The following is a 27,502-nucleotide window of genomic DNA, read 5'->3' as shown; positions in this document are numbered from 1 at the left end:
CCATACAATGATTCCAATCATATGACATTCTGGAAAAGGCAAAACTAAAGAGATGGTAAAGAGATCAGTAATTGCCAGAGGCTGGGGGGCTGTGGTGGAGAAGGTTGAAGCGCAGGGGATTTTTCAGGTTAGTGAAATAAGACATTATGCATTTGTCAAAACTGATAGAACTTTACAGATCAAAGAGTAAATCTTAATGTATGTAAATTTTAAAAAAATCACATAGGAGGTTGAGGGGTCCAAGAAAGAATGCAGAATGTGAGGAAAGAATCTAAATGTATTACAAATGTATGAAACAACCTTGCTGAAGGGGATTGGGGAACAAGGTGCTGACCTGTGTCTTTGGGGAATGAATGGAAGCTGTAAGACAAAGGGCAGCAGGGACTGCTGTTGAAGCACTATACTCTGGTTGACAATGTTGTTTTTGACAAGGGTATGGGCTAAGAATCCTGAAACCACTATACATAGATTCTGGAAATGAATGATTAAGTAAATGGATGGTGGATGGTGGGGGGAGCTAGATTTGTCACAGTTGGATTGGGAAGTTACAGATAAGCAAGGGAGGAGACCAGAATGACGTGTGGTAAAGGATTAGAGTTGGAAACATCAGAATGAACTCACACTCAGCTTAATATAGATACAGATGGTTAGATATGGAAATAGTGTGTACATACACGTATCTCCCTGTTGTGTTAGCTGAGAAGGCTTAGAAGCAGTAACACCTCAAATGCAATGAGCACCTAGCACCCAGATCTTGGTTTCTAATACCACTCTCCAGTAAAAAGAACTAGTGCACCTTGGAAAAATGGTTGATTCTAGGGTTGGGGTAGGATACATACAAAATGATACTAGAGCATCTTACAGTGCCAGAAAATAAGAAAGTGTTCAAAAACAGAAAAAAAAAGGACAGATGAACAAAAATCCACAATGATGTCAAGTGGATACAGTAGCCAAATGAAAGATTTCCCAGCGGCCAAAGCTGGAACAATTTGAGCAAAAAATTAAATGAAGCAGTATTGGATTATAAGCCAAAGTATAAAATAAATATAAGTCCACACTGATATAAAGGATTGAATAAATAGAGAATAGATAAATCTCCTGTACAGGGGATACCTGGGTGGCTCAGTCAGTTAAGCATCTGCCTTTGGCTCAGGTCATGATCCCAGGGTCCTGGGATCGAGTCCCACATTGGGCTCCCTGCTCAGTGGGGAGCCTGCTTCTCCCTCTCCCTCTGCCTGCTACTCTGCCTACTTGTCTCTCTATCTCTGTCAAGTAAATAAATAAAATCTTTAAAAAAGAAATCTCCTGTCCAGAAGAAATTCAAATGATTTACGTAGATTCTCCACCCCTAATAAGGTATAGCATAACTCCCACTCTAGGTGTGGGCTGCACATAGTGACTTTCTTCCAAAGGCTACAATATGAAAAGGAGAACAAAGGAGTACCTTTACAGTGGAGAAACCAAGCGGTCAGGATTAACAGCAACAGTGAGAAGTCATATTGCCAGTATACACTGTTGATGGAATGAGAATGGCACCTTGACTTCAGTGGTCTTCTTCCTAGGAGCATGTTACCTCAGTCTAATCACGAGAAAACATCAGACAAATCCCAGCTGAGGGATGTTCTACAAAATACCTGACCAGTAATCATTAAAACTGTCAAGGTCATTAAAAAAAGGGAAGTTTAAGAAACTGTCATAGCCCAGAAGAGCCTAAGGAGACATGATGAATAAATGTAATGTGGTGTCCTGGATGGGATCTTGGAACAGAAAAAGGACGTTAAGAAAAAACTGAGGGAGGGTGCCTGGGTGGCTCAGTTGGTTAAGCCACTGCCTTCGGCTCAGGTCATGATCCTGGAGTCCCGGGATCGAGTCCCACGTCCGGCTCCCTGCTCAGCAGGGAGTCTGCCTCTCTCTCTGACCCTCCCCCCTCTCATGCTCTCTATCTCATTCTCTCTCTCAAATAAATAAATAAAATCCTTAAAAAAAAAAGGAAAGAAAAAACTGAGGGAATCTGAATTAAGTATGGACTTTGGTTGATACAAATATATCAACATTAATTCATTAATTGTGATAAATGTTCTACACTCATCTGTGATGTTATTTATAGGGATAACTGGGTGTGTGGTATATAAGTCTTTAAATCATTCTATAAATCTTTTTTTAAAAAGATTTTATTTATTTATTTGACAGAGAGAGAGAGCACAAATAGGCAGAGTGGCAGGCAGAGGAAGAAGCAGGCTCCCTGCTGAGCAGAGAGCCCGATGCAGGGCTTAATCCCAGGACCTGGGGATCATGACCTGAACTGAAGGCAGCTGCTTAACCGACTGAGCCACCCAGGTGCCCCTAAATCATTCTATAAGTCTAAAACCATTCTAAAATAAAATGTTTATTTAAAAAAAGTCTACAGGGAGTATATGTATTCCCATAGAAAAGTGATATTGTCCCTTTTAGTATTCTATAAAATGGTCCATTAAAAAAAAAGAAATGCAAATTTCTGAACTCTTTGAAAGTTGCAGTAACTGTTGCTTGCAGACATTAAAGTGACATCCTGCAAGAAATTTAAAAAAATTATGAAGGAGGGAAGTAGTTGAGAGAGGCTATGTAACATTGTCATGGATCTTTGAAGTTTTGGAGAATTATCCTCCAGAGTACCTTAAATCTTGGTGGTGCCTTGAGAATGTTCTGGTTCTCTTCCAGGACCCTTCTAACCTCCTGTGGTTGGATTACTTCTGCCATGCCGATGGTTATACCTAATGGGCAAAGGATTGAGACAAGGATCCCAGTTAGATTGGTTTTCTATTGTTTTAACAAATCATCACAAATTTAATGGTTTACAACAAAAAAAACAGAAAAGGTATTATCTCAATCTTTACAACACAGCTGTCTGATACATTCTTATTTACTATTTTCATTTTTATAGATGGAAATTTATCCAGGTTTACAACGTACTGAGAGGTAGACTGGGGTAGATGGTCTCTAAAGATGGCCATCATATTAGCCTTGCACTGCTTTCTCCAAGAATGGTATCTCAGAGAGAAATAAACAAGTCTTGTTTAGGTCACTATTATTTCATATCTCTTAGGGCAGCTGAAGCTATATTCTAACTTATAAGACCTCCAAATATAGCCATTTTCCAATTTCTATTATTTCTACCTCTGTAACATCATCCCTGCCCACCCATCATCTCCATTCTTACCGTCATTCCACTAATTCCTTTCTTCTGTTACCAAAAGAGCCTCCAAACTAAGCTGGTCCCCAATCCAATGGTTTTCAAGGCAATTTCACCCTCTAGGGAATATGTGTCCAAGTTTGAGGACATCCTTGGTTTTTATAATTGGGAGAGAGGTTTCTAGTAGCATTTTGTGGATAGACTAGAGATGCTGCTAAACATCCTACAAGGCATAGGATAGTCCTCCACAACTAAGATTCATGAAGCCCAAGGGTCAACAGCGCCAAGGTTGAGGAACCCTGATCTAATATATCCCCTACACTCGACAGGTGATAGAGTCACATTTCAGATCTGACCTATGTCCTTTGTGGTGTATGCCTGTCAGACTCATGGCTTCCTACCATCTTTTGAATGGCCTTTTTTTTTTTTTTTTTACATTTGGGGTATTTGCCTTCCCAAGGAAGGAGTTCAGATCCCCCAATCTCAGTCTCCTTTGCAGCCAGGACTCAGGCATTGGACTCCAGTCTCCCTTAATCAGATGTATCCCTATGAGCCTTTGATTTAGAAGTGAGCAAGGTGAGGAAACTGGCTCTTTTGGAAGCTTGGCATTTTGTTGGTGTGAGAGGCCGCAAAAACGTGTAGCATTTGAAGGTGGCCGCCATTCCGCAGTGGTTCCTGTCAGGGAAACAGCAGTCTCCTCCAGGGCAACAGCAGTCTCCTCCAGGGCAGGGTGGGGCAATCCCAGTCAGTCAGGTTAGTTTCCCCATCAGGCCAGTTCTTCAGCGTGGTTCTGAGTTTCATTCCCGGAACTAGCCTGGAACCACTTCTTTAGTCCTTCCCAGAATTTCCTGAGCTATCCAGTATCCTTTTTAACATGTTCCTTTTCTTAGTCAGCCAGAGTCAGTCTCTATTGCTCAGAACTAAGAAACCCGATAAAGAATCCCTTGCTTAAAACTCTCCGTTGGCTTCCCACACATTCTAGAATGTGTCTCAAATCCTTGGCTTAGCTCAAGGATCTTCTTTATCTGAGATGTACCCACTGTGTCCTTCCCTCTGGCCACACTGAGCCACCCTGGTCCTGCCACCCTTCCTCAATCTCATATTGTTTGCCACTAAAGATGGGTATTAAAGAGGGCACGTATTGCATGGAGCACTGGATGTTATATGCAAACAGTGAATCATGGAACACTACGTCAAAAACTAATGATGTACTGTATGGTGACTAACATAACATGATAAAAAGAAATTAAAAAAAAAAAAAAAGAATCCTACTGGCACAACCACCCTTCTCTGTGTACCCCAGTCCCCAGAATTGTTATTATCTCTGTCATAAACAAAAAACTCATTACACTCTACTACAAGAGTTGATTCAGTCAACTGTGAATTCAATCTTTGAGTCCCCAGCACCTGGAATAACATCTAGCACAAAGTAGGTGTTCAATACATGTTTATTTAACCAATGAAGATCAGGATGTGGACAAGTACTGCCACCTACTGGGAGAAACTTCATTCAACTCTTTCATAATGATTTGGACAATGGCTATCATACAAGGGTGAAATTTGACGATTCCCTCTCTCTCATCTAAGTTATCATCATCATCTTCATCGTAATCATCGTCAGACTCTCTATAGTAGCCGGCCTTCCAGGTGGCTCCCAATGATCCCTATTGGTATTCATGCCTTTGGGTTGATCCTCCCACACTGAAGGGTTGTCTAGAATGACAGAAGTGATGGTATGTGACTTCTGAGGCTTGATCACAAAAGACACCGTGGCTTCTGCTTTGGTCTCTTTGGGAGCACGTGTTATGAGAGAAGTCAGATGCTAAGTCATGGGCACACTCAACTGGCCCCCCAGAGAGGTCCTTGCCCTGAAAAACAGGCCTCCCGCCAACAGCCATGTGAGTGAGCTATCCAGCAAGCAGGTTCTCCAGCCTGAGTCAAGCCTTCAGAAAACTGCAGCCTTGGCTCATGGGAGACCAAGACAGAACCACCCAGAGACGCCAGGCCCAAATTCTTGACATACAGAACCTGTGGGGCAACTAACGTTCGTTGTTTTAAGCCGTTAAACTTTGGGGTGATTGCTATGTAACAGACCACTACTATACTCTCCGACATAGATCAGGGACTACACGCTGTTTCGTATTTTGCTGTAACAGGAGGAAACCAGCAGAGCCTGGGCTCAACCTAAGGCTTCTCAGAGCAGATGCCTGCGGCTGGAGCGGAGCGCCGCGGAGGAAATGAGTTAAGAACCAGACACGCCTGGGGCTTGCGGGGTGGCAAGTCACATATTCTGCCGCCTCTCTCTCGGCGTTAACGTTCTCTAAGCACGCCTGGAAGGAGCCGGCACAGCCCCGGCCGCAGACGAGCCGCCACCGCCGACAGAGCCGCGCCCCCCGCCCCCCGCGGCAGTCTCGACACCTGCGCACTGAGCGCCTCTCACTCCCAGGCGGCGCCGTTGCGCGCCGAGCCATCGATCACAAGACGCCGAGCGGCCTGGCTGGGCAGCCGTCCGCCCAAGGGGTGGGCTCTAGGGGGCGCCCTCAAGAGAGGGGCGGGGCGCTCATGTTCCAGAGACCCGCCGGCAGGGGCCGCGGCGGGTCCTCCTCTCCGCTGGTCTTCCGGGAGTCGCCGCTCCGGGCCCGCCGCCGCGCCGTCGTCACCGTTGCCGCCTCCGGGCCCGGGCCCCCGGGGCCCTCCCGCCGCCGCCATGAAGCTGCGGGTCCGGCTACAGAAGCGGACCTGGCCGCTGGAGATGCCAGGCGCGGAGCCGACGCTGGGCCAGCTACGCGCGCACCTGAGCCAGGCCTTGCTGCCCACTTGGGGCTTCAGGTAGGCGGCTGCGGCGGGGGCGCGCCGCGGGCCCGGGAGCCGTGCGCGGGAGCGCGCGCCCGCCCCGGGCGGTCACGTGAGGCCGGGCGGTAGCGGGGCGTCGTGGGTCGGGCGTCCCAGACACTGCGACGCGCGCAGACGGGGCGCGGCGCGGACGCTGGGGCTGCAGCTCGCCGGCTCCCGGCTCGCGACTCGCAGAGGCCATGGCCTGGCGTCCCGGGGGCTCCCTTCCTTTGCAGGGTGAGCCGTCGCTTCCGTTTCCGCAGCAGAGGGAACCGGGGACAGGCCGGGGCGCTGGGGTTCGGCCGGGGGTAGACCTTTCCAGGCTCTGTGGGGTTTAAGTTCACCATCTCCAGCTGTCGCAGTGTGCCATGGAAAGAGGAAAGTTCTAGAACCAGAAGTTAGAAACCGGCCCTCCCTCCGAGGCCACCTGGGAGCGGGCCGCGTTGAGTCTGCGCGTGCCCGGCCCGCGGGGAGCGCTTTGACTTACCCGCCGCAGAGTGTTACGCGCTCGGGGTGTCGGCGTGGTTCAGAGCCTCGGTTTCCCCGGGCGAGCTGTTGCTGTTCTGCGAAAACTAGGATGAACGCTGGCCGTGGGATGACCCTGGAGAGCTTGCATTTGGGGGCAGTGACGTTGAGCAGTAACGGGCCGGATTCCGCTCTTAATTTATGGGGCTGCGAATGAGACTGCTTTGTTTCCACAGAGAGTATTTTCTGGGGACAATAATCTGGGGGTAGAGGGACAGAGATAAGGGTGGGCCTCTTCGCGTACTGCACTAGCGAGTTTGGAATCTTGAGTGTGCTAAGGGAAAAGAAAAGGTGGTCGCTGGAGCTTTTTAGGTGAATTCGTCAAAAGAAAACCTTTCTGTTAATTAAATGGACCGTTTTTATGAGACTTTATATACCTTGACCTTATTTTTAGGGAATAGAGTAAAATGAGGCCGTATTATGAACTCACCTTTCATTTTTCAGGTTAAAGCACTATATTAAAAGTAAGCCTGTTTTTCTCCAAATTAAAAATGGGGTATTGACGTAACTGTTAAACGTTGTATTAAGTGACATGCCTGTTGTTATCTCTTGGGGTTAAACCTAAGCGTTTTGTATGCTGATGCCATTACCCACCAGAATTCTTCAAAAGTAACTTTTTAAAAAAAAGATTTTTTCACATATATGTATATATATTTTATTAATATTATATTTTAAATTAGGGGCAGTCTTGAAAGGACTTTATCCAAGAGGCCAAGTTAGTTTCCCCTTTGGGTTTGTTTTTGAGGCTGGTTAACTGGAAGGAATGTAAGCTTCAGCTTCTGAAAGTAGATTCATTCTTCTGAAAGTATCTTCACTTTATAAACATGGGCAGTTTTAAAATGACCGTAGGACATTATTATTTTTAAAGTGTCTTCACTGAGCAAGTGCATCTGGGTTTGAAAGAAAGTATTTTTAAAAGGCCTGGTGTTTCTAGGATGGCATTTTCTGATGAATTAAAAAAATTTTTTTTCAGTTTCAGAAAACCAGTTTTTAACTCCTCTGCTGAAAAGCTCTATGTTACTTTAGAAATAGCTCTTCCCTTTTTCTTTTTTTTTTACTTTTATATTTTTATTTATTTATTTATTTTCTTATGTTAATCCCCATACATTACATCATTAGTTTTAGATGAAGTGTTCCACGATTCATTGTTTGTGCACAACATGCTCTTCCCTTTTTCTAAATGGGGAGGGAAGGCCAACATTTTTATTAATCATGTAATTCTTTAGCTTTTCTACAGGTAGATGTTTGACTATTTTGTTAGATACTGTTAAAAAAACCAAACCTTTTGCTGTGACGGATGGTCCATAAACACATAGTACATTTGAGGTGTTTCTCTCTTTTTCTGTTGGGATGGTGTTTTTTGGGGGCATCTGGCAGATTTTCAACGTTTATCAGAGGGTTTGAAAACAGAAGCATAGCTATTGATTTTCTAATAAGCAAAACTTCAGTAATTTCTCTACAAGAGACACTGTAATTGGTAAGAAAAAGCGTTGTTACATGTGAAAGAAAACAAATTATTTTGAGCACTTTTGAAAATGCAGCATTGCAAGAATATTGTTTATTCATGATTTTCAAAGGACTTCATCCTTGGTTGACCTCTCAAAAAGTTAATGAAGTCAGCATTGCTGAGTCTACATGCCTTAGAAAATGTTGTGCAGTGGTTTGTTAATTACTCTTCACCACTATGTGATGGTTATTCTCTCAAATCAGAGAGCCTGTGATATGGAAGGGATAGTTCGTTGCTTCAGGCTAATTTGAGCTCTTAACTTGTTTAGCAGTGGGTTTTTGGATTTGTGCTGTTTTCATTATAAAAGACATCGCACATCATCAGTAAGAAAGGTGACCTTGTATTTAACAGTGGGAGGGATGAATTTATACTGATTCTCTACATACTCATCTTATTGTGATTGTGAATATTTACCTAGGACATGGATCTAGTGTTTTGGAACAGACATAAGCTGACTGTTATGTAAACAATGACTAGGGAGCCCTGATTTCACTTTCATCTCCCATCTTCCCAACTAATGTTTGTTGGTTGCATTTATCCCACAAATACTTTTATTTGACAAGTGCTGGAGATATAGTTTTGAACTAGACAGACAAGATACCCGACCTTATGAAACTTAAATTGTAGGGGTGGAGAAGAGATGATAAATATGGAATTTTCAAATAGTGATGTTATAATAAAATAAAACATGAGAATGGAATAGAGTGATGGAGGCCAGGCAGAAGGCATCCTGGAAGAGGTGGCATTTGAATGGAGACGGGAATGGTGAGAGTGAGCCCTCTGAAGATCAGGAAGAGCGAATGCAGAGGCCCAGAGGCTGCTGTGAGGTTGATCTGTTTTGAGGAAGGGATAGAAAGTTTACATTGATAGAAAACAGTGAGTGAGGGGATGGGGTAGATGAGGTAGGACAAATGGGTAGGGTTCAAATGGTGGGCGTTGGAGGCCATGTTAAAGATTCTGTTCTGAGTTCAAATAGAAGCCATTGGAGGATTTTCAGCAGAGGAATGATGTGACATAGTTTGTATTTTAAAAAGACTATATTTCATTGAATCTCAAGTTGCTGTCAATCTTAAGATGCATGTTGTTTTATGTAACACTAAAGGAAAAGTTGCTGGCAATTAAGCTGTGATGTGTCATCAATTTTAAGAAGCATCCCTGTTTCAAAGATACCAGAATTACAAAAGATGTGAAGTGTGTACCTTAGAATTGGTGAGAACATGGGTTAATGATAGAGAATTACTGTATCCTGCGTCCCAGGATAGAATTGTAGCCATTAGAAGTCTATAACCTAGGCATTCGGTGATAAGAACAAGTAATTTTGATAGTTTTTGCAAAACTTTGGCTTCCTTTTTATTTTTGTTTTGTTTTCATTACTTAATTCTTCCAGGCTCACACCATGTACCTTATATATATGTTCTAAGTGTGTTATTGAGGGAAATGGTGGCGGGTAATGGTAGGTAGCTCTTACTGTCCTTATCCATCTTTCTTGGCAGTTCTGATACCCGGTTTGCAATCACATTGAACAACAAGGATGCCCTCACTGGAGATGAAGAGACCTTGGCTTCATATGGGATTGTTTCTGGGGACTTGATATGTTTGATTCTTGAAGATGCCATTCCAGCACCTAACTTACCTTCATCCACAGATTCAGAGCATTCCTCACTCCAGAATAATGACCAACCCTCTTTGGCCGCCAGCTCCAATCAGTCCAGCACACAGGATGAACAGCCCAGTGCTTCATTCCAAGGACAGGCAGCCCAAACTGATGACTGCAGTGATGACAATATGGTAGGTGTTAATATCAAGATGAGAAATGGGGTAGTTGATAAAGCATACTGAACACCTCAGTTGAATTCTCTATCAGTCAGGATAATTATTAGTAGATTGCAGATTATATTCTTGTTGAAATTTTTAAACTGCTAAATGCCTGGACCAGTACTTGACTGGCATTCTGAAGAACCCAGTTTTTACGTATTTATTTTGTTTAGACATTCACTCCTTCAGACAAATTGTCCCTTGGCTCCTCTTGTTGCCTCTAAGCTCGTGATTGCCAGCTTAGCTTCTCTGGTCTGCTTCTCTCATTAAGGCTATATAGAGTCCAGTTATTTCCAAATTATTTGCAGGACATTTATACCTGGATTTTAAGCGTTGCTATCTCACGTTCTGTGCCGACATAAATTTGGAAATACGAACTAATGTTCTCCTCTTCCCAAGCCAGCCAGCTGCCCTTTCTGTTGGTGGCACCACTGTTTTCCTGAGTTTAAAACCCTGGAATGATTTTTGACTCCTTATATCCAACCCCTTAACAAGGCGTGTGAGTTCTTCCTTTCTGTTCCAGGCTTCCAATATCTGTCCTTCCGTCTACTTTCTGGGTTCATCATTTCCTATACGTTTTCGATTATGTTGTTCCATTTAGTAACTTTGTGTCACTGATATACCTGTGCTTATAATTTTTGAGCTGAAAAAGACCAGCTATCTCTAGTTTAACCCTGTCATGTTACAGAGGAGGAAAATGTTGCCTCTCTTCCTGTACTTAGTTTTTAAAGCTTTTCAGGCCTACTTTTCTTCCCTCCAGTACTCTCCTCTCCAGTCAGACCAGATTCCATATCATTTTCCCTGTACCAGCTGGCACATTCACACGTTCTCATGTGCACGCGCACACACAGCCCACCTACTGCTTCATGCCTTCGCACTTGCTGTTCCCCTAGCCTGGAATGCACCACCTTTCCTGCCTCTCCTGTCTCTGCCTGTCTTCCAAGGCCCTGCCAGCCACAGCCCAGTGATTGTCTTTAATTTCTTAGTATCGATTATCTGTATTGCCTTGTAAACACCTCATTATTTATTACCCTTTTGATTTCTTGTATGGCACAAGTGATCACATATATTACTTAATTTTTTAATATTAATGTATATGCCATTGTGTTCATTGTTTTTTTGTGTTTATACATACCATTTCAGCTTAGTTTTTTTTTCAGGGCTTAAACATTTGTGAGTGTAAGTATGCATTGTGCCTGTCATGACATCAAGTATAGACAGATACTAAGAAATGCTTTTTAAAAGATCGGTAAAGTATGAAAATCACCTTTGTCGAGTTTTGTTTTGTTTTGTTTTGTTTTTGGAGAGTGCACTCAAGCAGGGGGATGGGAGGAGGGGCAGAGGGAGAGAGAGAGAGAGAGAGAGAATCTCAGGCAGGCTCCACACCTAGTGTGGAGGCCGACTCGGGGCTTGATCTCACGGCCCTGAGATCACAACCTGAGCTGAAATCAAGAGTCGGATGCTTAACCAACTCAGGCACCCCAGAGATTTTTAATAATAGTATCCAAAGAGATTAAGCAATTTAAAAAAGCCTTTATAAAGGTCAAAGTATTTTTATGATTTTTTTTAGAAATTATTATGTATCTCTGTGTTTTTGTTTTATGAAAGTAATCTAACGAGTAAGAAATAGAATATTTAGCCACATATTTTTTTTTTAAAGATTTTATTTATTTGACAGAGAGACACAGCGAGAGAGGGAACACAAGCCAGGGGAGTGGAAGAGGGAGAAGCAGGCTTCCCGCGGAGCAGGGAGCCCGATGCAGGGCTCGATCCCAGGACCCTGAGATCATGACCTGAGCCAAAGGCAGACGCTTAATGACTGAGCCACCCAGGCGCCCCGGCCACATATTTAAATTATACTTCTGAATCTTCTTTGCTGATAGACTCATTCAGAGATTCTGGTAGAAGGGCCAATCCTTTTACTTCTATGTATTTGTAAAAATGCCCAGTAAGAACTTTTCATAGTGTATGTGACCGTTACTTTACTAGTTTCCTTTTGGAAAATTTTGACAAATTAATTTTGCTTCAAATTAGTCATTTCAGTTCTAAAAGCATGTTGTTTTGTATTCTAAGGCTTGTATAGAGTGACTGTAAAATCTTAGTGTGGAAGGTGAGCTTGAAATCTCTTCAGTATGCTGTAAGTGCTTGAAGCAGTATGATCTGCTAATTAAATGTAGAATGAAGTCTTAGGGAAAATAGCTGGGTAAAACTGGAAACAACAGGAAAATTTCACTCTTGTAATTAAGTGTAAATTAATTTTCTTATTTCATATATTTGGGAATTCTCCTAGTACCTGTTGAGTCTTTGATGGAAAATGGGGATAACCTGGTACAGACCCTAATGTTAGCTCTAAACTGAATTTTAATTACTTGTTCCTATCATTTGTAAATGACGTGACAAATGATCTGTTTAGAGAGGTGGTGCTGAACTTTTTTTTTCCCATTTCACATGCATGGAGGACATGATAAATATTCATATCATATCAGAATGGCTCAGAATGTCAGTGGTTCTTATGGAGTGGGAGTAAGGTTTGATAAGCTCACCAGGGGATTCTGATAACTTCCATGACATTATCAGTTTAGGGTAACTCTTTTTTAATATTTTTTCCACATGTATTGTCTCCCACGCAACTGTCAGTAAGTAGTAAATAGCCAAAAGTTAGGTAGAGTAGATAAATAAGAAGCAAAGAGCTTACATACTTCATAATTTAGGTGTTAATATGTTTTTTTTTTTAAAGATTTTATTTATTTATTTGAGAGAGAAAGAGAGAGCATGAGAGTGGGGAGGGTCAGAGGGCGAAGCAGGCTCCCCACTGAGCAGGGACCCCGATGCAGGACTCGATCCCGGGACTCCAGGATCATGACCTGAGCCGAAGGCAGTGGCTTAACCAACTGAGCCACCCAGGCGCCCCATAGCTGTTATATGGTTTTAACAGGTAGTTTTGTTTGTTCAGAAATATGATGGAGAGTGCGAATTGTCATTGGCCTCTAAGTTTTAACAAATGAATTTGGATCTTTTCCATAAGCCAGTAAGGGCTAGGTCCTCAGGGATTTTGGAAAAACAGCCTCTTGCTCCCTTATATATTTTCCACCCTTTCATTCGTCCTACATAATTTTTAATTTCCTTTGTCCCTTCTTTAATGGAAATACGAACTTAAAGAGAAGAACCATGTGTTTTGCATCAAGAGTTGAACACGTATGTCAGAAACAAACCTGAGCAAAATTAGTATAGGTAACATAGTCTTACTGAAGCGGTGTATTGTGTCTGAAAGCCTGAACTGCGAGTCTGGAGATGTTGGTTCATTTCAGGTTTTTGTTAGCTGGTAACCTTGATTATGTTATTTAATCTGAGTCACAATTAAAACATGTATAAAAAGGCAACATCATCTGACTTGCCTGTTTTATAGAATTCTTGTATGGTGCAAATGAGAAGACACTGAAAACAAAACCATTAGGAAATTATAAGATACTGTCCTTAACATTGGTTCAGCAGGCATTTGTTGAGCACCTACTATGTGCCAGGTCCTGTATCGGGATTACAAAAGTAGGTGACGTGGAGTCTGTTCCTTTCTAAGGTTGCGGTCCTGGTAGGATGTAGATGTGTAATCAGGAAAGTGCAATGCAGTGTGATAAAGTGCAGTAGTCAAGGCCTCTGCAAGGCAGGGTGATAGTCTGAGCTGCCTCTTCGGCAGAGGTGGGGAGTGCTGGCATGGGGAGAAAGGGCCTGGCAGGAAGTGGGCCTGACAGAGTCAGGAAACCGATGAAGTGATACAGGGCCTTGTATGCTAAGGAGGTTTAGCAGTTTGGACTTCATTTTCTAGGTCTGCGTTTCTCAGCATGTTGTCTATGAAACACTGCTTTTCTGAGACCGTAAGTAGGTGTTACGCGGGGATGCTGAGCATTGATGAAGGAGGGTGGTGTTTCTTGGCTAAATATTATGCACACATTATTATTATTGAAATTTCAGAGCTCTGGAATGCCTCAGTGTATTATGTGAATATGGAGGGTGGGGTTCAGTGGCTATAGCATGTAGTAGCATTTTCCAAACTTCATTGATTGTAGAACTCTTTTTTTCCGAGGACGTCTAGGGTTGCAGTCCAAGGCACAATTTAGGGAAATGCTGCTATCTGCATTGGGGAATACTGGGAAGTTTTAAGCTGGGACATAGGACATAGTTGGATTCTTAATTGTCAAAACCTCTGGCAGCAGTAAGTGAAATGTCCTAGAAGACAAAGTGGAGTCAGGGATACCTGGGGAGGCTATTACTGGAGGCCAGGAGGTAAATGAGTCTGAAGTACCATTGGGGAGCAGTAGGGGCAGATTTTGGGCATATTTAGGAGGTAGATTCAGTGGAACTTGCAAGACAGATCACATGGAAGGTGGAGTTTAGGATGGTGGAGGGAGAAGGCTAGGTTGACGTCCAGGTTTTTGGCATACTGGACAAACTAATAATGTGCTTTGGCTTTGAGCACTAATCGGAGTTCAAAGGGTACAAAGTAAAGTATAAAAATAAAAGTCTATTTAATGAATTCATGGTTTTTGTTACCTTTTTCAGTTGGGGCCTAGTCAGACTTCGGAAGCTGGCTCAGTTCAAGATGTTGTGGATATGGAAGAGGGCACAGGTGTCTTTCCCTCAGAACCGATGCTCTGCAGTGAGGCGGTGGAAGGGCAGGTGCCACATTCATTAGAGATCCTGTATCAGTCAGCGGACTGTTCTAATGCCAATGACGCCTTGATCGTATCGGTGCATCTTCTCATGTTGGAGTCAGGTTACATACCTCAGGTAAGACTATAAGCAGAAATCAAACATCTTGTTAGGGTTTCAGTTTCCCGTTGGGAACGGGGGCATATTGATAAACGTCACTAGGATATTGTGGTTTTCTAGGTTTCTGTATTAAAGACAAAAGATTATGTATGATAATACGTAGTAAACTGTGGTCAAGAGTGTGGGATGGGCATGTCTAGATGGATAGTTTACTGGATTTTTATGGTAATGGCTCTGAATTGCCAGTAATCTAATAAGGTTCAGTTAGGAAGAGGGACATTGTTCCCTTCACTCATTCATTCATTCTCCATTTGGTAAGTATTTACCAGTGACAGGTGCAGTGCTTCGTCCCTGCTCTTGGGTTGCTTATAGTCCAGGAGTGGGGGAGGGAGACAGTCTACAGTCCGTCATACTGTATTGGTGAAACTCTAGGAGCGATGCCTATGTATATGGGATGCCAGAGAGCCATGGAGGAGAACAGAGTTTCTCAAACCTTGGTGTGCCTAAGAGTACCTGGGGATCTCACTAATGCAGGTTCTGATTTATTTATTTCATTTATTTTTAAAGATTTTATTTATTTATTTGAGAGAGACAGAGAGCGTGAGCGGAGAGAGGGAGAAGCAGACTCCCCGCTGAGCAGGGAGCCTGACGGGGGGCTCAATCCCAGGACCCTGGAATCATGACCCGAGCTGAATGCAGACGCTTAACTGACTGAGCCACCCAGGCGCCCCTGCAGATTCTGATTGAATAAGTCTAGGGTGAAGCCTGAGACTGCATGCTCCCACACCGTAGACATGCTACTGGTCTCTGGGCCATGTTATGAGTAACAGAGATGTGGAGCAGTTCAGTGATGTACACCTGCAGCATGCCATGCCCTGAGCCAGAAATTAGGATATAAAGATACTGGGATAAGTCCTTGTCCCCAAGGTGTCCGTAAGTTGGGGAGAGAAACAAATAAAAAGAAAATTATGATGTATTATAACATAATAGAAGTGTGTAACAATGTAAGTATGAACAGAATGTTAGGGGATAAAAGAGAATGACAAACAAGATTTTTTTTTTTTTTTAAAGATTTTATTTATTTGACAGAGAGAGAACAAGCAGAGGGAGAAAGAGGGAGAGGCAGGTTCCCTGTTGAGCAAGGAGCCCGATGTGGGACTCGATCCCAGGGCCCTGGGATCATGACCTGGGCCGAAGGCAGCCGCTTAACCGACTGAGCCACCCAGGCGTCCCCAAACGAGATTTTTTTTTAAAAGGCCTCACAAGCAAAATGATAATTGAGCTATGGGTCTTGAATAATGATATGGCTTTGCTGGACAGAGTAAGTGAGTCTTTGAAGAGACAATCAATCCCTGTCTCAGATACTATTATATCTACTTGAACAAACATTTTGATGGAGGATAATACATTGTAACATTTTTCTGTCAAAATTTTATTAATGACGATAGTAATGATTTGACCAATTTTATGAAGGGGACCGTATGGAATGCTTATTTCCAGACAAGTTAGGGGCCTCTTGGGTTTTTAGTCTTTTTGAGAGTAATGCTTTTCCTCACTATTTGTTTCTCTTTGATTTCCTTCCCAGGGAACGGAGGCGAAAGCTCTGTCCATGCCCGAGCACTGGAAGTCAGGCAGTGTGTATAAGCTACAGTACACGCACCCTCTCTGCGAGGGTGGCTCTGCTGTTCTCACCTGTGTGCCTTTGGGAACCCTGGTTGTCATAAACGGTAATTGGATGGCGCAGTCACAGTTGTCCGTTTAGCAAAGCTGACCTGTGCCTCCCCAGATGTCGTCTAGCTGCTTTGGTGATTGGCTCTCATGATCTAGTTGAGTCTTCCCCAGCTCTGCTTAGTCCCTAGGCCGCTGATCACAGGAGTCGGAAAGGTTATAGACGATGTGGGTTGATGTTCCGGCGGCAGGCGTCTCTTGGCAGCGGTACCTTTCAGCTGTCTTCACCTGGTGATGTTTTTGCTCCAGGGGGTGTTGCGATCATCGGAGTGAGGTGATCTATTACATATGAGCTGCTTGTGCTGCAGATGACTTTATGTTTATTTTTTTGACCAAAGTCTGGAACTGAGCGATGGTAAGAGGTGAGATTGAGCGGGGGTCGTCGTCTCTGAACGGTAATGCACGGACACACGCCTGAGCACTGCCTTCGTGTGTGCGCGCGCGCGTGTTTGCGCCCGCAGGAAAGTCACTTCGAGTAGTTGCTTTGTCTACTTCTCTTTCATATTGGCAATTTCACAAGGATGGCAGTCCGTTTCATTTTTAGTTCAGATGCCACCCAGAAGTCCATATGTCTACCAGTGGTCTCCAGAATAGTCCCATAATCACACCTTCTAGAGAGCCAGTGGAGTGACTAGAATCTTTTTCTGCTCTGTTTTGATTTTTGAGGTTTCTCCCTTTAGCTAGATAAGATAGTATGATGAGATTGGAATGACTGCGTTTTTGATTTTTCAGGACAGCTTGCCTTTTGTGTAGCGAAGGCAGTTGCTTCAATACGCCTTAGCCCCGAGCTCTCAGCAGCTACTGGTTCTGCTGAGGTGGAAGAGGAGGCTTAGTAGACCCCGAATTGCCACTTAAACCTGGAGCAGCACCATGTTCATCTGTTGCATTTATCAAGGTCCCTTGTAAAATTTTGTTTGAAAATGTTTGTTCTGCAAAAATCTATTTTGAAAACCACCGTCCTACCCTGTCTTGATCTTTGAAATGAAAGCTAGTTCTAGGTCCCCTGTGATGTGATTTCTGCTACTTCCCTTTAATCACTAGATTCTTTGAAATATTCAAGTCTCAAATTTCAACAGCTTTAACGGCTTTGGTGGTATTCCACGTTTGTCAGGATGCTGCACTCCGATGCAGAAGGACTAGCTCTGTCTTCTCAGTGAGCATGTGAGACTTCCAGCTGGGCGTTCTTACACATGCAGGGGTGGCCATTTCTGCCCCTCCTGGTCGCTCTGCTCCATCACATCCTAACTCATGAGGCTGAAGCTACCCAGTAGTGACTGAGGTGGTCATTTTTGCCTCCGTTTCTTACAAAAGCACTTTGACAACATGTATAATAGCCTCTATTCACTGGTTTCAGGATACATAGCATAAAGAGAATGGCTGCTAGGTCTCTTGATGGTTTCTTTGTTTCTGTTATCTTGTTCTTTTTTTTTTTTTCTTTTCTCTTTTACTGTTCTCGGCACATCGGCTACTCACAGACTTGCATGGCAGCCAGCCATTCCAGGCTTGATTCTTTGAAAAGGAGCAGTGTGTCCTTAAGTCTTTCCTTCACCCAGGACCTCCTGCTCTGTGCACATATGCATAAGCACAGCACGGGCTCTTTCATGGAATGAGATGAAGTGCGCCTTTGTATATATGATTAAAATTGAACCCTCTGGTGATGTCAAGAATAGTGGTCCTTTGGGCTAGAAAGAGATGATGTTGTGAAAACTAGCAGGATTCTTTTAATGAACAAGGGAAGACTCCTTGCCAAGGGTTAAATAAAAAAAATAAATGGAGTTTTTAGGGACCTTGTTAGAAATAATGATTTTATTATGTTTAACTGTCTCCTGTTAACCTTGTTGCATATCTTTCAATTACTAATAAGCTGCTGTTGGTAATACCTAGTGGATTTTATATAAAGGTGCATCCTTTAGTTTTTAAAGGTGTTGTAGAGTGATTTTATTTGATGTGGTGGCAGGTTTACACTTCGCTATGAGGGAAGGAAATAAGCGTCCTTTGTATGTTGGGGCAGGGAAATGCAAGCCCATGCTAAAACATGAAGGCCATTGGTGAACTGACAAGAGTTACTTGTCTTCTTTTGCTTATTTACAGCTACACTAAAGATCAACAGTGAGCTCAGAAGTGTGAAAAGATTGCAGCTGCTGCCAGGATCATTTATTTGCAAAGCAGAACCAGGTAAGAAAAGCATGATTGAACTTTGGGGATGAAGCTTTGAGAGGTTCACTTTAGAAAGTCTGAAAGGTAATGTCTGAGAGACTGAAAATTTCTGAAGGAGATGAAAACAAATTTAAGATATGTTGCAGAGTATCATTTTCTTTCCTGCTTTTCTTAGGTTCTTGCAGTGCTGGATGATATGTGTCCTGCCATTATGGAATGACACTAGTATGTAGTTCATCCCATGCGATACCGATGCTTCCTAATTTCTGAATTAATCTTTGGATTTTCCCAGCATCGTATTTAACCAGTATGGAGAGGGTCTGTGTTTTGTGCAAACCATACAGTGCGCCTTCATTACTGAAGATTATTGGAGGAAAAACTACTCAGAATTGTTAGCTTCAACTGACATAGATTTGGTGGCCGTTTGATCAGATTGGAACTTTATCAGAAGTTTGCATTCTAGGCATGGTTTTGCTTGTGTTCTATAAGATTATTAGTAGATGCAGAGACAAATTTTCCTTTTTATTTTTTCAATTAAATCCAGAGTATGAGAAGCAGGTAGGCAGTTGAAGGAGAGGAGATGGGTGGAGCAGGGACTCGCATCTTGAAGTGCTGGTTTTGTGCTGGACCTGCACCTTGACAGACGCTATTCCATTTCGTCCTCCTAGTAAACTTGGGAGGGTTTTACAATCCAGCTATGGCGTGGCCTGCTGCCGTGGGGCAGTGGCATTGACAGCAGTGTCTTGGAGGGAAGGCTGCCTAGATCTAGGTCTTTGCTTTGAAGGCCTAGAGACTTATTCTTGTTGGTTCCTTGGAGACATCAGGCCCTGCGGTCCATGAACTTCCACAGATCAAAACTGATGGGAAAAGGGGACGTCTGGATATGTATTTATAATGGTCTCTGAATATTTATCGTCACCCTAGACCAGTGTTTTCTCAGCCCTCTTTGCATTATCAATCCCCTGAGGAGCCTTTGTAGAAAATTCACCCCCCACCCATTCTCTTCCATGAAATTTTAATACCGTAGATATAGTGTATTTTCATTTGTGTACTGTGGCTCTTTGGAGGGTCACAAACCAATGGTCTAGCTAGGGTTTTTTAATTTGCCCTCTGAGAACCAGTTTTTGTCCCATTGTGGGTGACACTGCCCCATGCTGAGGGTGCACAAACTAGACTGATAAATCTGTAAAGGTGGTCTTACCATTGGGACCGGAAAAACTTGAAATTCCTTGGCCACAACACTTTAGTTCTGTCGACACTAGGGAGGACCTGCTATGGGGAGTAGAAATACTCTACACTCCACAGTAGTAGAGGTTATTATGCCCATTTTACAGATTAGGAGACAGGTCTAGAGAAGGTTAAAAATTACTTCAAGGTCACAGAGCTAATAAATGGTGGAATTCAGGATTGGAATATATTTGACTCCTAAGCCTGTTTTTTTTTTTTTTTTAAAGATTTTATTTATTTATCTGAGAGAGAGAGAGAGAAAGCACAAGAAAGGGGAGAGTCAGAGGGACAAGCAAGACTCCCTGCTGAGCAGGGAGCCCGATTCAGGGCTCAGTCCCAGGACTCTGGGATCGTGACCTGAGCTGAGGGCAGACGCTTAACCGATTAAGCCACCCAGGCGCCCTTCCTAAGCCTTTTTTTTTTTAAAGACAACTTTTATAGGAATGTAGCTCAGATTCATATTCCTTATCTGGTTTCTGTTAAATAAAGAGAAAGGAAGTGAAAGGGGAGGAAGAAAATTAATATCACAGTAAGTTTATGGACTATATGAAATATTTTTAATATAGTACTTTTATGTTGGGCAGGGTTATATAACTGCTCATTTGACAAGTCATTTTAATTACCTTTTGCTGTGGCTTATAGTAGATTACCTAATATATACTTACTGATAAGTTCCTGATTACTTCTATAATAGATAATTGCAGGAGAAAGCTTGTTTAAAGTCAGTTTTCACACTTGAAAAAAGGCCGTAAACCAAATTGATTTTTTAAATATCTTGATATTTGATTTCAAGTCAAGCTTGTAGTTCATGCAAGGAAGATATCAATCAAATTATAAAGAGTGTTTTATTTATTTTTTATTTTTTTTAATATGTCAGTCAACTGTGACTTTTTTTTTTTTAAAGATTTTATTTATTTATTTGAGAGAGAGAATGAGATAGAGCGTGAGAGGGGGAGGGGCAGAGGGAGAAGCAGACTCCCCGCCGAGCAGGGAGCCCGATGCGGGACTCGATCCCGGGACTCCAGGATCATGACCCGAGCCGAAGGCAGTCGCTTAACCAACTGAGCCACCCAGGCGCCCAAGAGTGTTTTATTTTTTATAGATAGCGAAGTACCTAGTTACAGAATGGGGAGGGAGCACGCATAAACTGATGATCTGGAATACACCTGGCACTGTGTGTGGAGCTTTACGTTTTAACCACTCTTTGGTGCACTGGTAGTATCTCGTTTAAATAGGTGAGCAAACAGGCGTGGATCAGACGGTTCAATGCCTGGTGGAACTACAGCAGAACCATGGTGGGGACTTGGGTGGCATTTGGCCATGCTTCCCGTGCTGGTGAATCATCTGGGGATCTTAGGAATATGCAGGTTCCGATATGAAAATGTAGGTCTGTGGTAGGGCCCAAGATTCCCGTCGTGCTAAAGTTTCCAGGTGATGGCTGTTCTTTTGATCCGGGACCCACACTCTGGAGTGGCAGCGGCTAAAATGAATGCATTAGAGCCAGACTTAGGTGTGTACCCTGCTCTGCCGCTTACCGTGAGGCCTTGGGTGGGCTTTCAGTATCTGTCCTATTTTTAAAATGGGGGTCAGGGTATTTGTCTCCTACTTTGGGAGAACTACTGATGTGAAAGAGAGCCTGAAGTTGCCGACACCTGGTCCTCACGTAACAGATACCGTTCTCCTTCTGCTGGGACCGGAAGAGCGGCCCCCCCACTAGACACTCCCAGTGCCTGGACAGTTGGGCACGTGCTCAGGACATCATGTTGTGTGTACAATTCTCACCCCACAATTTTTCCTACTATAATTGTAGCCTGTGAGCTATATAGGTTGCTACAGCCCTATTTGAAACTGTGAGATTTTTAGCTTTACATCTTAAGATTTAGTTTTCAGAGCCACACACTATGCATTTCTTCATCTGCTAGAGACTCTGGTTCATGTCTGTCTATGTCAGAATTATTTGTGAAAATTTACCACTTTGGTTTGGCGGAAATAGAGAATACCATTTCAGGTTTTGCCACTTGATTTTGTGTTTTGATTTTTCATTAAAAAATATATTTTAGGGGAAAATGTAGCCAAGATATACAAAGATCTTCAGAAGCTCTCTCGTCTCTTCAAAGACCAGCTGGTGTATCCTCTTCTGGCTTTTACCCGACAAGGTGAGAGATGATAAATGATCACAGGTCAGATAGCTAGAAAGAAGAGTAGAAGTTTATATACTATGCTTGTGACTCTGACATAGGACTTCTGCCTCTTTCTCCTCCTAGTGAAATTCTGGTCTTCTAAAACTAAGCTTTAATGTTAATTCCTTAACCATTATTTACTTTCTCTTTGTATTTCCTCAGCATTTTGGGCATCTTTATTGTAGCCCACCTTCCACTGTTATCATAATGGTTAACATGAGTTCTTTCCACCTAAGGTTTTAAATATCGTGAAATCAGGGAATAGGTCTTGTCCACTTTTGTGTTCTCATGGCCCAACACAGGGTCTGGTCCATAATAAGCGTTCAATAAATACTAAATAATGGATAGCCTGTAAATTGGGTTTTAAGTTTTTTTTTTTTTTAAACATGATTTATTGGGGTTCTATGCTGTGTATGGTGGATATACACATGCATTCTTTTTTTATGCTAACAACTTTGAAGGAAATTTTATTCTCATTTTATAGATGATGAAGCTATTTTAGTGAGGTTTATAATTCATTCAGAATTCTTACATTAGCTACCTCTTACTTATGTTGTAGTAAAAAAATACTTTAAAATCTCAGTGACTTAAAGCAAACACTTAGTCTTCTCACTCACGTACATGTTGTGTGGGGGTTAGCTGTGGCTGAAGAAGTGGTCCTTCCCCGGGACATGCTCTTGTAGCCCAGCCACGTGTTGGTTCTTTCAGCTTTTGCTCGGAAGTGATATGCCACTTCCACTCACATTTCACTGCACAAAACCAATCAAAATGGCCAAGCCTGTGGCAGTGTGGTGGGGAAATGTAATTGGAGGCTAGAAAATGAGAATCCTAATCTACTACAGTCCTTTAGCTGGAACATAACTTCAGAATTATACAAATAGATATGTGGCTTTTACTTGCCGTCTGTATATTGAGATATTTTAGGTCTCCGGTTGCATGGGCCAAGGCTGCTGTTACCATAGTTTTCTTCTTTAGGTGGTGGTAATGAAAGAGAAAAATGTGAATTTTAAAAGCCTTTATTGGGTTCCAGTTATCTTTGCGAGTGGAGAACAATATCACATCTATTTAAAGGAGCTAATACTAAATCATTTTCATTTGACTTCGGAAGGTGTTATTCTTTTCCTTCCTTGGCGTGCTTCTGAAATTTATCTACTTCCCTTTTTTCTAGCCTGCTGGACTGCGAATAATAGTACTTGCTAACACTTGAATGTTTGTTCTAAGCACTCTGTATGTATTCACACATTTAATTCTCAACTCAGGGAGGTAGGCAGTACTATTCACCCATCTTACAGATAAGGAAGTTGAATTATAGTTTAAGTAACTTGTCCAAAGGTACACAGCTAATAAGTGGGAGCGTTGGGAGCTAGTTATAAAAGCCAACAAATCATCCGTTTTCTGTAGTTCAATAGAGAGGTTTTTGTTGCATTGAGTATTGCTTGAAACAAGGGAGACCATGGGCTAACATTTAGAAGTTGTCAGAGTTATTCATTTGGCCTGTATTAAAAAGTATTTGTCTTTCCACTAAAACAGAGGGAATAAGGGACTTAGTAGTAGCCATCTGGTCAACCTGGGGTTAAAAGTTTGTTATAGGTGTCACATACTTGGGTAGTGGAGACTACCCTCTAATTTGTCACTTAGGAACAAGTTGGTAACTTTGTTAAATATGTGGGGAAAGCTAGATGTTCTTTACTCAGTGACACCTGTTCTTCTTTTCTTTACAGCACTGAACCTGCCAGATGTATTTGGGTTGGTAGTCCTTCCGTTGGAGCTGAAGCTGCGGATCTTCCGACTTTTGGATGTTCGTTCAGTTCTTTCTTTGTCTGCAGTTTGTCGTGACCTCCTTATCGCTTCAAATGACCAGCTGCTGTGGAGGTGTTTGTATCTGCGGGATTTTCGAGGTGATTGTTGTGATGCCATGTTAATCTCTTTCTTACCGAGGTCTTAATTATTTAGCTTGCCAAAAGTTTTTAGTTATAGGCTCTTTTTTTTTTTTTTTTTAAGAGTTGCAAATAATCATAACCTGTAGCCTTGCTGGAAGGAGATTCTAAGCCTTGTCTACTTTTGCCTATATCCTGAAAACTCTGCCCAGTCTTTTTTGTGTTCTTCATAACACAAGTAGCCCAGTAGACGAAGTAGAATATTTCAAGATGGAAAAATTTCAGGTTTATTCTTTCTTTTGAGACCATCCTCTGAATGACTTAGCAGTCTGGTGCATTTCATGTATACAACCTGGGGCACGTTGCTGGGGAAGCTTTATTTCCATACAGTCTCATTTATGGTGACCTGGTGATGATTGTAGCAGTGATAACAGTGGATCTCGGGGGCTGGGGAGACGGTACCTCAAATGTAAAAGCCCTTTGGTGAATCAAGATTTCCAGATACAAGTCTAGAAGCCTGATTGTGGAATTTCTTTTCCGCATGTCAGTGTTTTTTTTAAACGGGTTTGACCCTGAGGTGGGTCATGAAATCAGTGTAATGGGTCATTTAAAAAAAAAACCATATGCATTTTATAAAATAGTTGTAAATTTCTATTTCAGTATGTGTATATGTAGGTATATACTGCTTTACAATGTAAAAAATATTTGTGGTTCATGAACCCTCAAGGAAGAGTGGGGGCGCCTGGGTGGCTCAGTTGGTTAAGCGACTGCCTTCGGCTCAGGTCATGATCCTGGAGTCCCGGGATTGAGTCCCGCATCGGGCTCCCTGCTCGACAGGGAGTCTGCTTCTCCCTCTGACCCTCCCCCCTCTCATGTGCTCGCTCTGTCTCTGTCTCTCACTCTAATAAATAAATAAAAAAATCTTAGAAAAAAAAAAAAGAAAGAAAGAGTGAATGATGGTGCTATGTATAACATACCCTCTTGGGAACTGTAAAAATATAGCGGGTAGATCCCCTTCCTTCTTTTTCATACTGAGAATATTATGTAGAGTCGTTTGGATTGATAAATTTTTTTTTTTTCTCTTTAAAACCTCAGAATGTAAGAAGTGAATGACCTGGTTTTTCCTTGTCCTCCTCCTTGATTCCTAAGGTCCTTGTTCTACATTATTTATGCCCCTGAATCCAGAGTTCAAAATGTCATTTTGTTCCAGGAGGCAGCAAGTATCCTCTCAAATTAAAAAAAAAAATTATAGAGAAGACAAAATGACCGAAGTATATAGAAGAACCAGCTGAAAAACAGGCTGTGATAAAAATAGGCAAAAAAGCCCTTTTACGTACATACTCAAATTGAGATACAAAATGCAGTCGTCTCTATCTCATTTCCAGACTGTGGGCCACAAACTTATCTGTAAGCTGAGGGTTCAGATTTTATAATGAATTTCCCTATGGGCATAATGTTATGGGACTGGAGTTTTATAAAATCTTCCTTCCATGCCCATGTAATAGCTTCCCAAGAAGACATCTCTTTTATCTGAACTCTTCATTAGACTTAAAGTTGAAGGGGTCCCTCTTTCCTCATTTCACATATGTCAAGTAAATAAGTATATTAAAAAATACTTAAGTCGTCATGGTCATGCTTCTACGAGTTGGGAGAAAATAACCCAGATATGGAAGAAAACCTGAAGTCAGCTTTGCCTCCAGTAACGATGGGCTGCGATGCGCACCCAGAGATTGTCACCCAATCAGTGTTGCAGAGACTCTGGTTCAAAGTAGCGGCCGTACCCAGATGAGACCAGGGGAGGAGGCGCAGCGAGGGACAGCTGGGGCAGGGAGAGCGAGAGAGGTTTGAGTCAGGTGCAAGGTACAGGTCCTCTGGTGTGTGGTTAACAAATGATTCGTGTTCCTTTTTGTGCTTCATGTGTAAGCTTCAGTTTCCTTAGGACAAAAGCAAAAGTGCTCTTTAACGCCGGATGCATGAAGAATTTTAAATCCTTATTATTATTTTTTTTTTTGTAGATGGTGCTGTTAGAGCTCGAGACACAGATTGGAAAGAAGTAGGTATTAATATCGAGGCTGATGTTAATATAACACAGAAATAATTAGTTAATATGTTAAAGGCATATTATCACTTTTGTTATGTAATGAAATCTGTTTTTATCAAATTTATTGCTAATTTTAAGTAAATGAAAGTGTTTTTAACTTTTATCTTAGACTCGGTCCTCATTTTCTTAATTACATAGGAAAAGAGAGATTACCGCAGTGATTGTTTTTTGCCTTTACTTAATATAAAACATTCTCTTTTCCTCTGTTGCAAAAAAATTTAAGTTTCTGTGGAGTAGTCCAGCTCTTAAGCTCGTTAGACTCATATGTTATGAAAAGAATAACTGTTGTTTGACACGCAGACGCTTACCGTATAAGACATTGACAGGACTGAGAGAAACATGGGCGGGGGGGGGGGGGCGGCCGCTAGAGAAGAGTCCTCAGCTCGGTCCTCCGCTCACAGCACTGCTCTTTAGGAAGATGGGGCAGCCTCTGAAATTGGCATCTCCTTCTTGTTGTGGTTTAAGTGGAGTCCATTAGGAACATGATTTAGGTGAAAAAGTAGATTTAAATGCTGCCCCTCCTTCCCCCCCAGACCTTAACTTTATATTTTGTGGCATGATATTCTCAACAGATATTTAAATTTTCCACTTCCAAGAAAAGCTGACCTAAAATTTACGTATTAGTTCGAGAGCTCTAGACTGCAGTCTTGGAAGTGCGTGTCACTCAGCTGTCCTTCCTTGGGCCTGAGTGCTTCTCCAGGGCGGCACAGTTGCTCGGTGGTTAGAGTACATGTGTGTTCGGCCTTGTCTTCACAGCTGCTGCCTTGTTCGTGCACGTGGCAACTGGGGACAGTTCTCTGTGTGCACTGGTTCCTGTGTCTGCTCCAGAGTGTGGGAAAAGGAAAGTGTAGAGAGAGTAGTGGAGGCAAATTGGAACTTCAGGGAAACATCCAGATCACTTACCATATCTCGTTCTTGTGTTTCTACAGCTGTACAGGAAGAGGTACAAACAAAGAAAAGAAGCTCAGAGAGGGCGCCATGTGCTGTTCCCGCCATCGCCGCCCCACCCTCCCCCATTCGGCCCCGGCCCCTGGCACCCCAGGCCTTTTCCTCCCAGCTCTCTCCTTCCTCCAGGAATTATTGGTGGAGAATATGATCAAAGATTAACACTTCCCTTTGTTGGGGACCCCATCAGTTCACTCATCCCTGGGCCCGGGGAGACACCAGGCCAGTTCCCTCCACTCAGACCACGTTTTGATCCAATTGGCCCACTTCCGGGACCTGACCCCACCTTGCCAGGGCGAGGTGGCCCAAGTGACAGATTTCCCCTACGGCCCAGCAGGGGTTGGCCAACTGACGGCCGGCTACCGTTCATGTGATTGGTTTGTAATCTCACTTCTGGAGCTTGTTTGGTTTTTCTTTTTTAAAACCACAGCTGTCGTCTTGTCGGGGTGCTGATCTCTAGTGTTTTCTGATTGTGATGGTGAGGAATGCACTCACACTGGCCTTTCAGTAAATCTACTCAAAGCTCCAGGGGCGCTAGGGCCCAGAGGGTCCTGTATGACTGGCTTGGCCTGGGACATAGTTGGCTCTTGACCTCCCCGCTCTGAGTTCCCCTCTTGAGTGAAGGTTGTTCACTGATAAATGTTCTGCATCAGATTAAAAAAAATTAAGTATAAA

General features: G+C 42.8%; 2 protein-coding genes across 4 annotated transcripts in view; one reads left to right on the top strand and one right to left on the bottom strand.

Annotated features, from left to right (window-relative positions):
- Nucleotides 1-6,614, bottom strand: part of BPIFC (BPI fold containing family C) — a 55,957-nt gene extending 49,343 nt beyond the window's left edge. The window contains exons 1-2 of the mRNA XM_045867014.2: nucleotides 6,489-6,614; nucleotides 2,653-2,750 (exon numbers count right to left, since the gene is read on the bottom strand). The gene's annotated coding sequence lies outside the window, so the exon portion shown is untranslated. The remainder of the gene's footprint in view (nucleotides 1-2,652; nucleotides 2,751-6,488) is intronic.
- On the top strand, nucleotides 5,639-27,502 carry FBXO7 (F-box protein 7). 3 transcript variants are annotated; one of them, XM_045872651.3, is made up of 9 exons: nucleotides 5,639-5,998; nucleotides 9,527-9,821; nucleotides 14,403-14,630; nucleotides 16,198-16,339; nucleotides 18,432-18,515; nucleotides 21,785-21,880; nucleotides 23,626-23,802; nucleotides 25,797-25,834; nucleotides 26,812-27,502. In XM_045872651.3, exons 1-9 carry the CDS (start codon nucleotides 5,877-5,879, stop codon nucleotides 27,199-27,201), a joined length of 1,572 nt encoding a protein of 523 aa, XP_045728607.1. In that variant the 5' UTR covers nucleotides 5,639-5,876; the 3' UTR covers nucleotides 27,202-27,502. The 3 variants fall into 3 exon arrangements, with proteins under 3 accessions (XP_045728607.1, XP_045728608.1, XP_064446733.1); XM_045872652.3 differs by lacking the exon at nucleotides 5,639-5,998 and adding an exon at nucleotides 6,079-6,238 and having other exon boundaries at nucleotides 9,679-9,821; XM_064590663.1 differs by lacking the exon at nucleotides 5,639-5,998 and adding an exon at nucleotides 6,348-6,639 and having other exon boundaries at nucleotides 9,679-9,821.

Source organism: Mirounga angustirostris, unplaced genomic scaffold, assembly GCF_029215605.1.
Source record: "Mirounga angustirostris isolate CCGP_5_RB_7025 unplaced genomic scaffold, mMirAng1.0.hap1 SCAF_5, whole genome shotgun sequence".
Lineage (NCBI taxonomy): Eukaryota > Metazoa > Chordata > Mammalia > Carnivora > Phocidae > Mirounga > Mirounga angustirostris.
This window is presented reverse-complemented; position numbering and strand designations above follow the sequence as displayed.

Coding starts and splice junctions, on each gene's coding strand:
- FBXO7 (XM_045872651.3), top strand. CDS start 5,877: ATGAAGCTGCGGGTCCGGCTACAGAAGCGGACCTGGCCGCTGGAGATG. Junction 14,631..16,197: donor AGTCAGGTTACATACCTCAG/GTAAGACTATAA, acceptor TTTCCTTCCCAG/GGAACGGAGGCGAAAGCTCT. Junction 18,516..21,784: donor TATTTGCAAAGCAGAACCAG/GTAAGAAAAGCA, acceptor AATATATTTTAG/GGGAAAATGTAGCCAAGATA.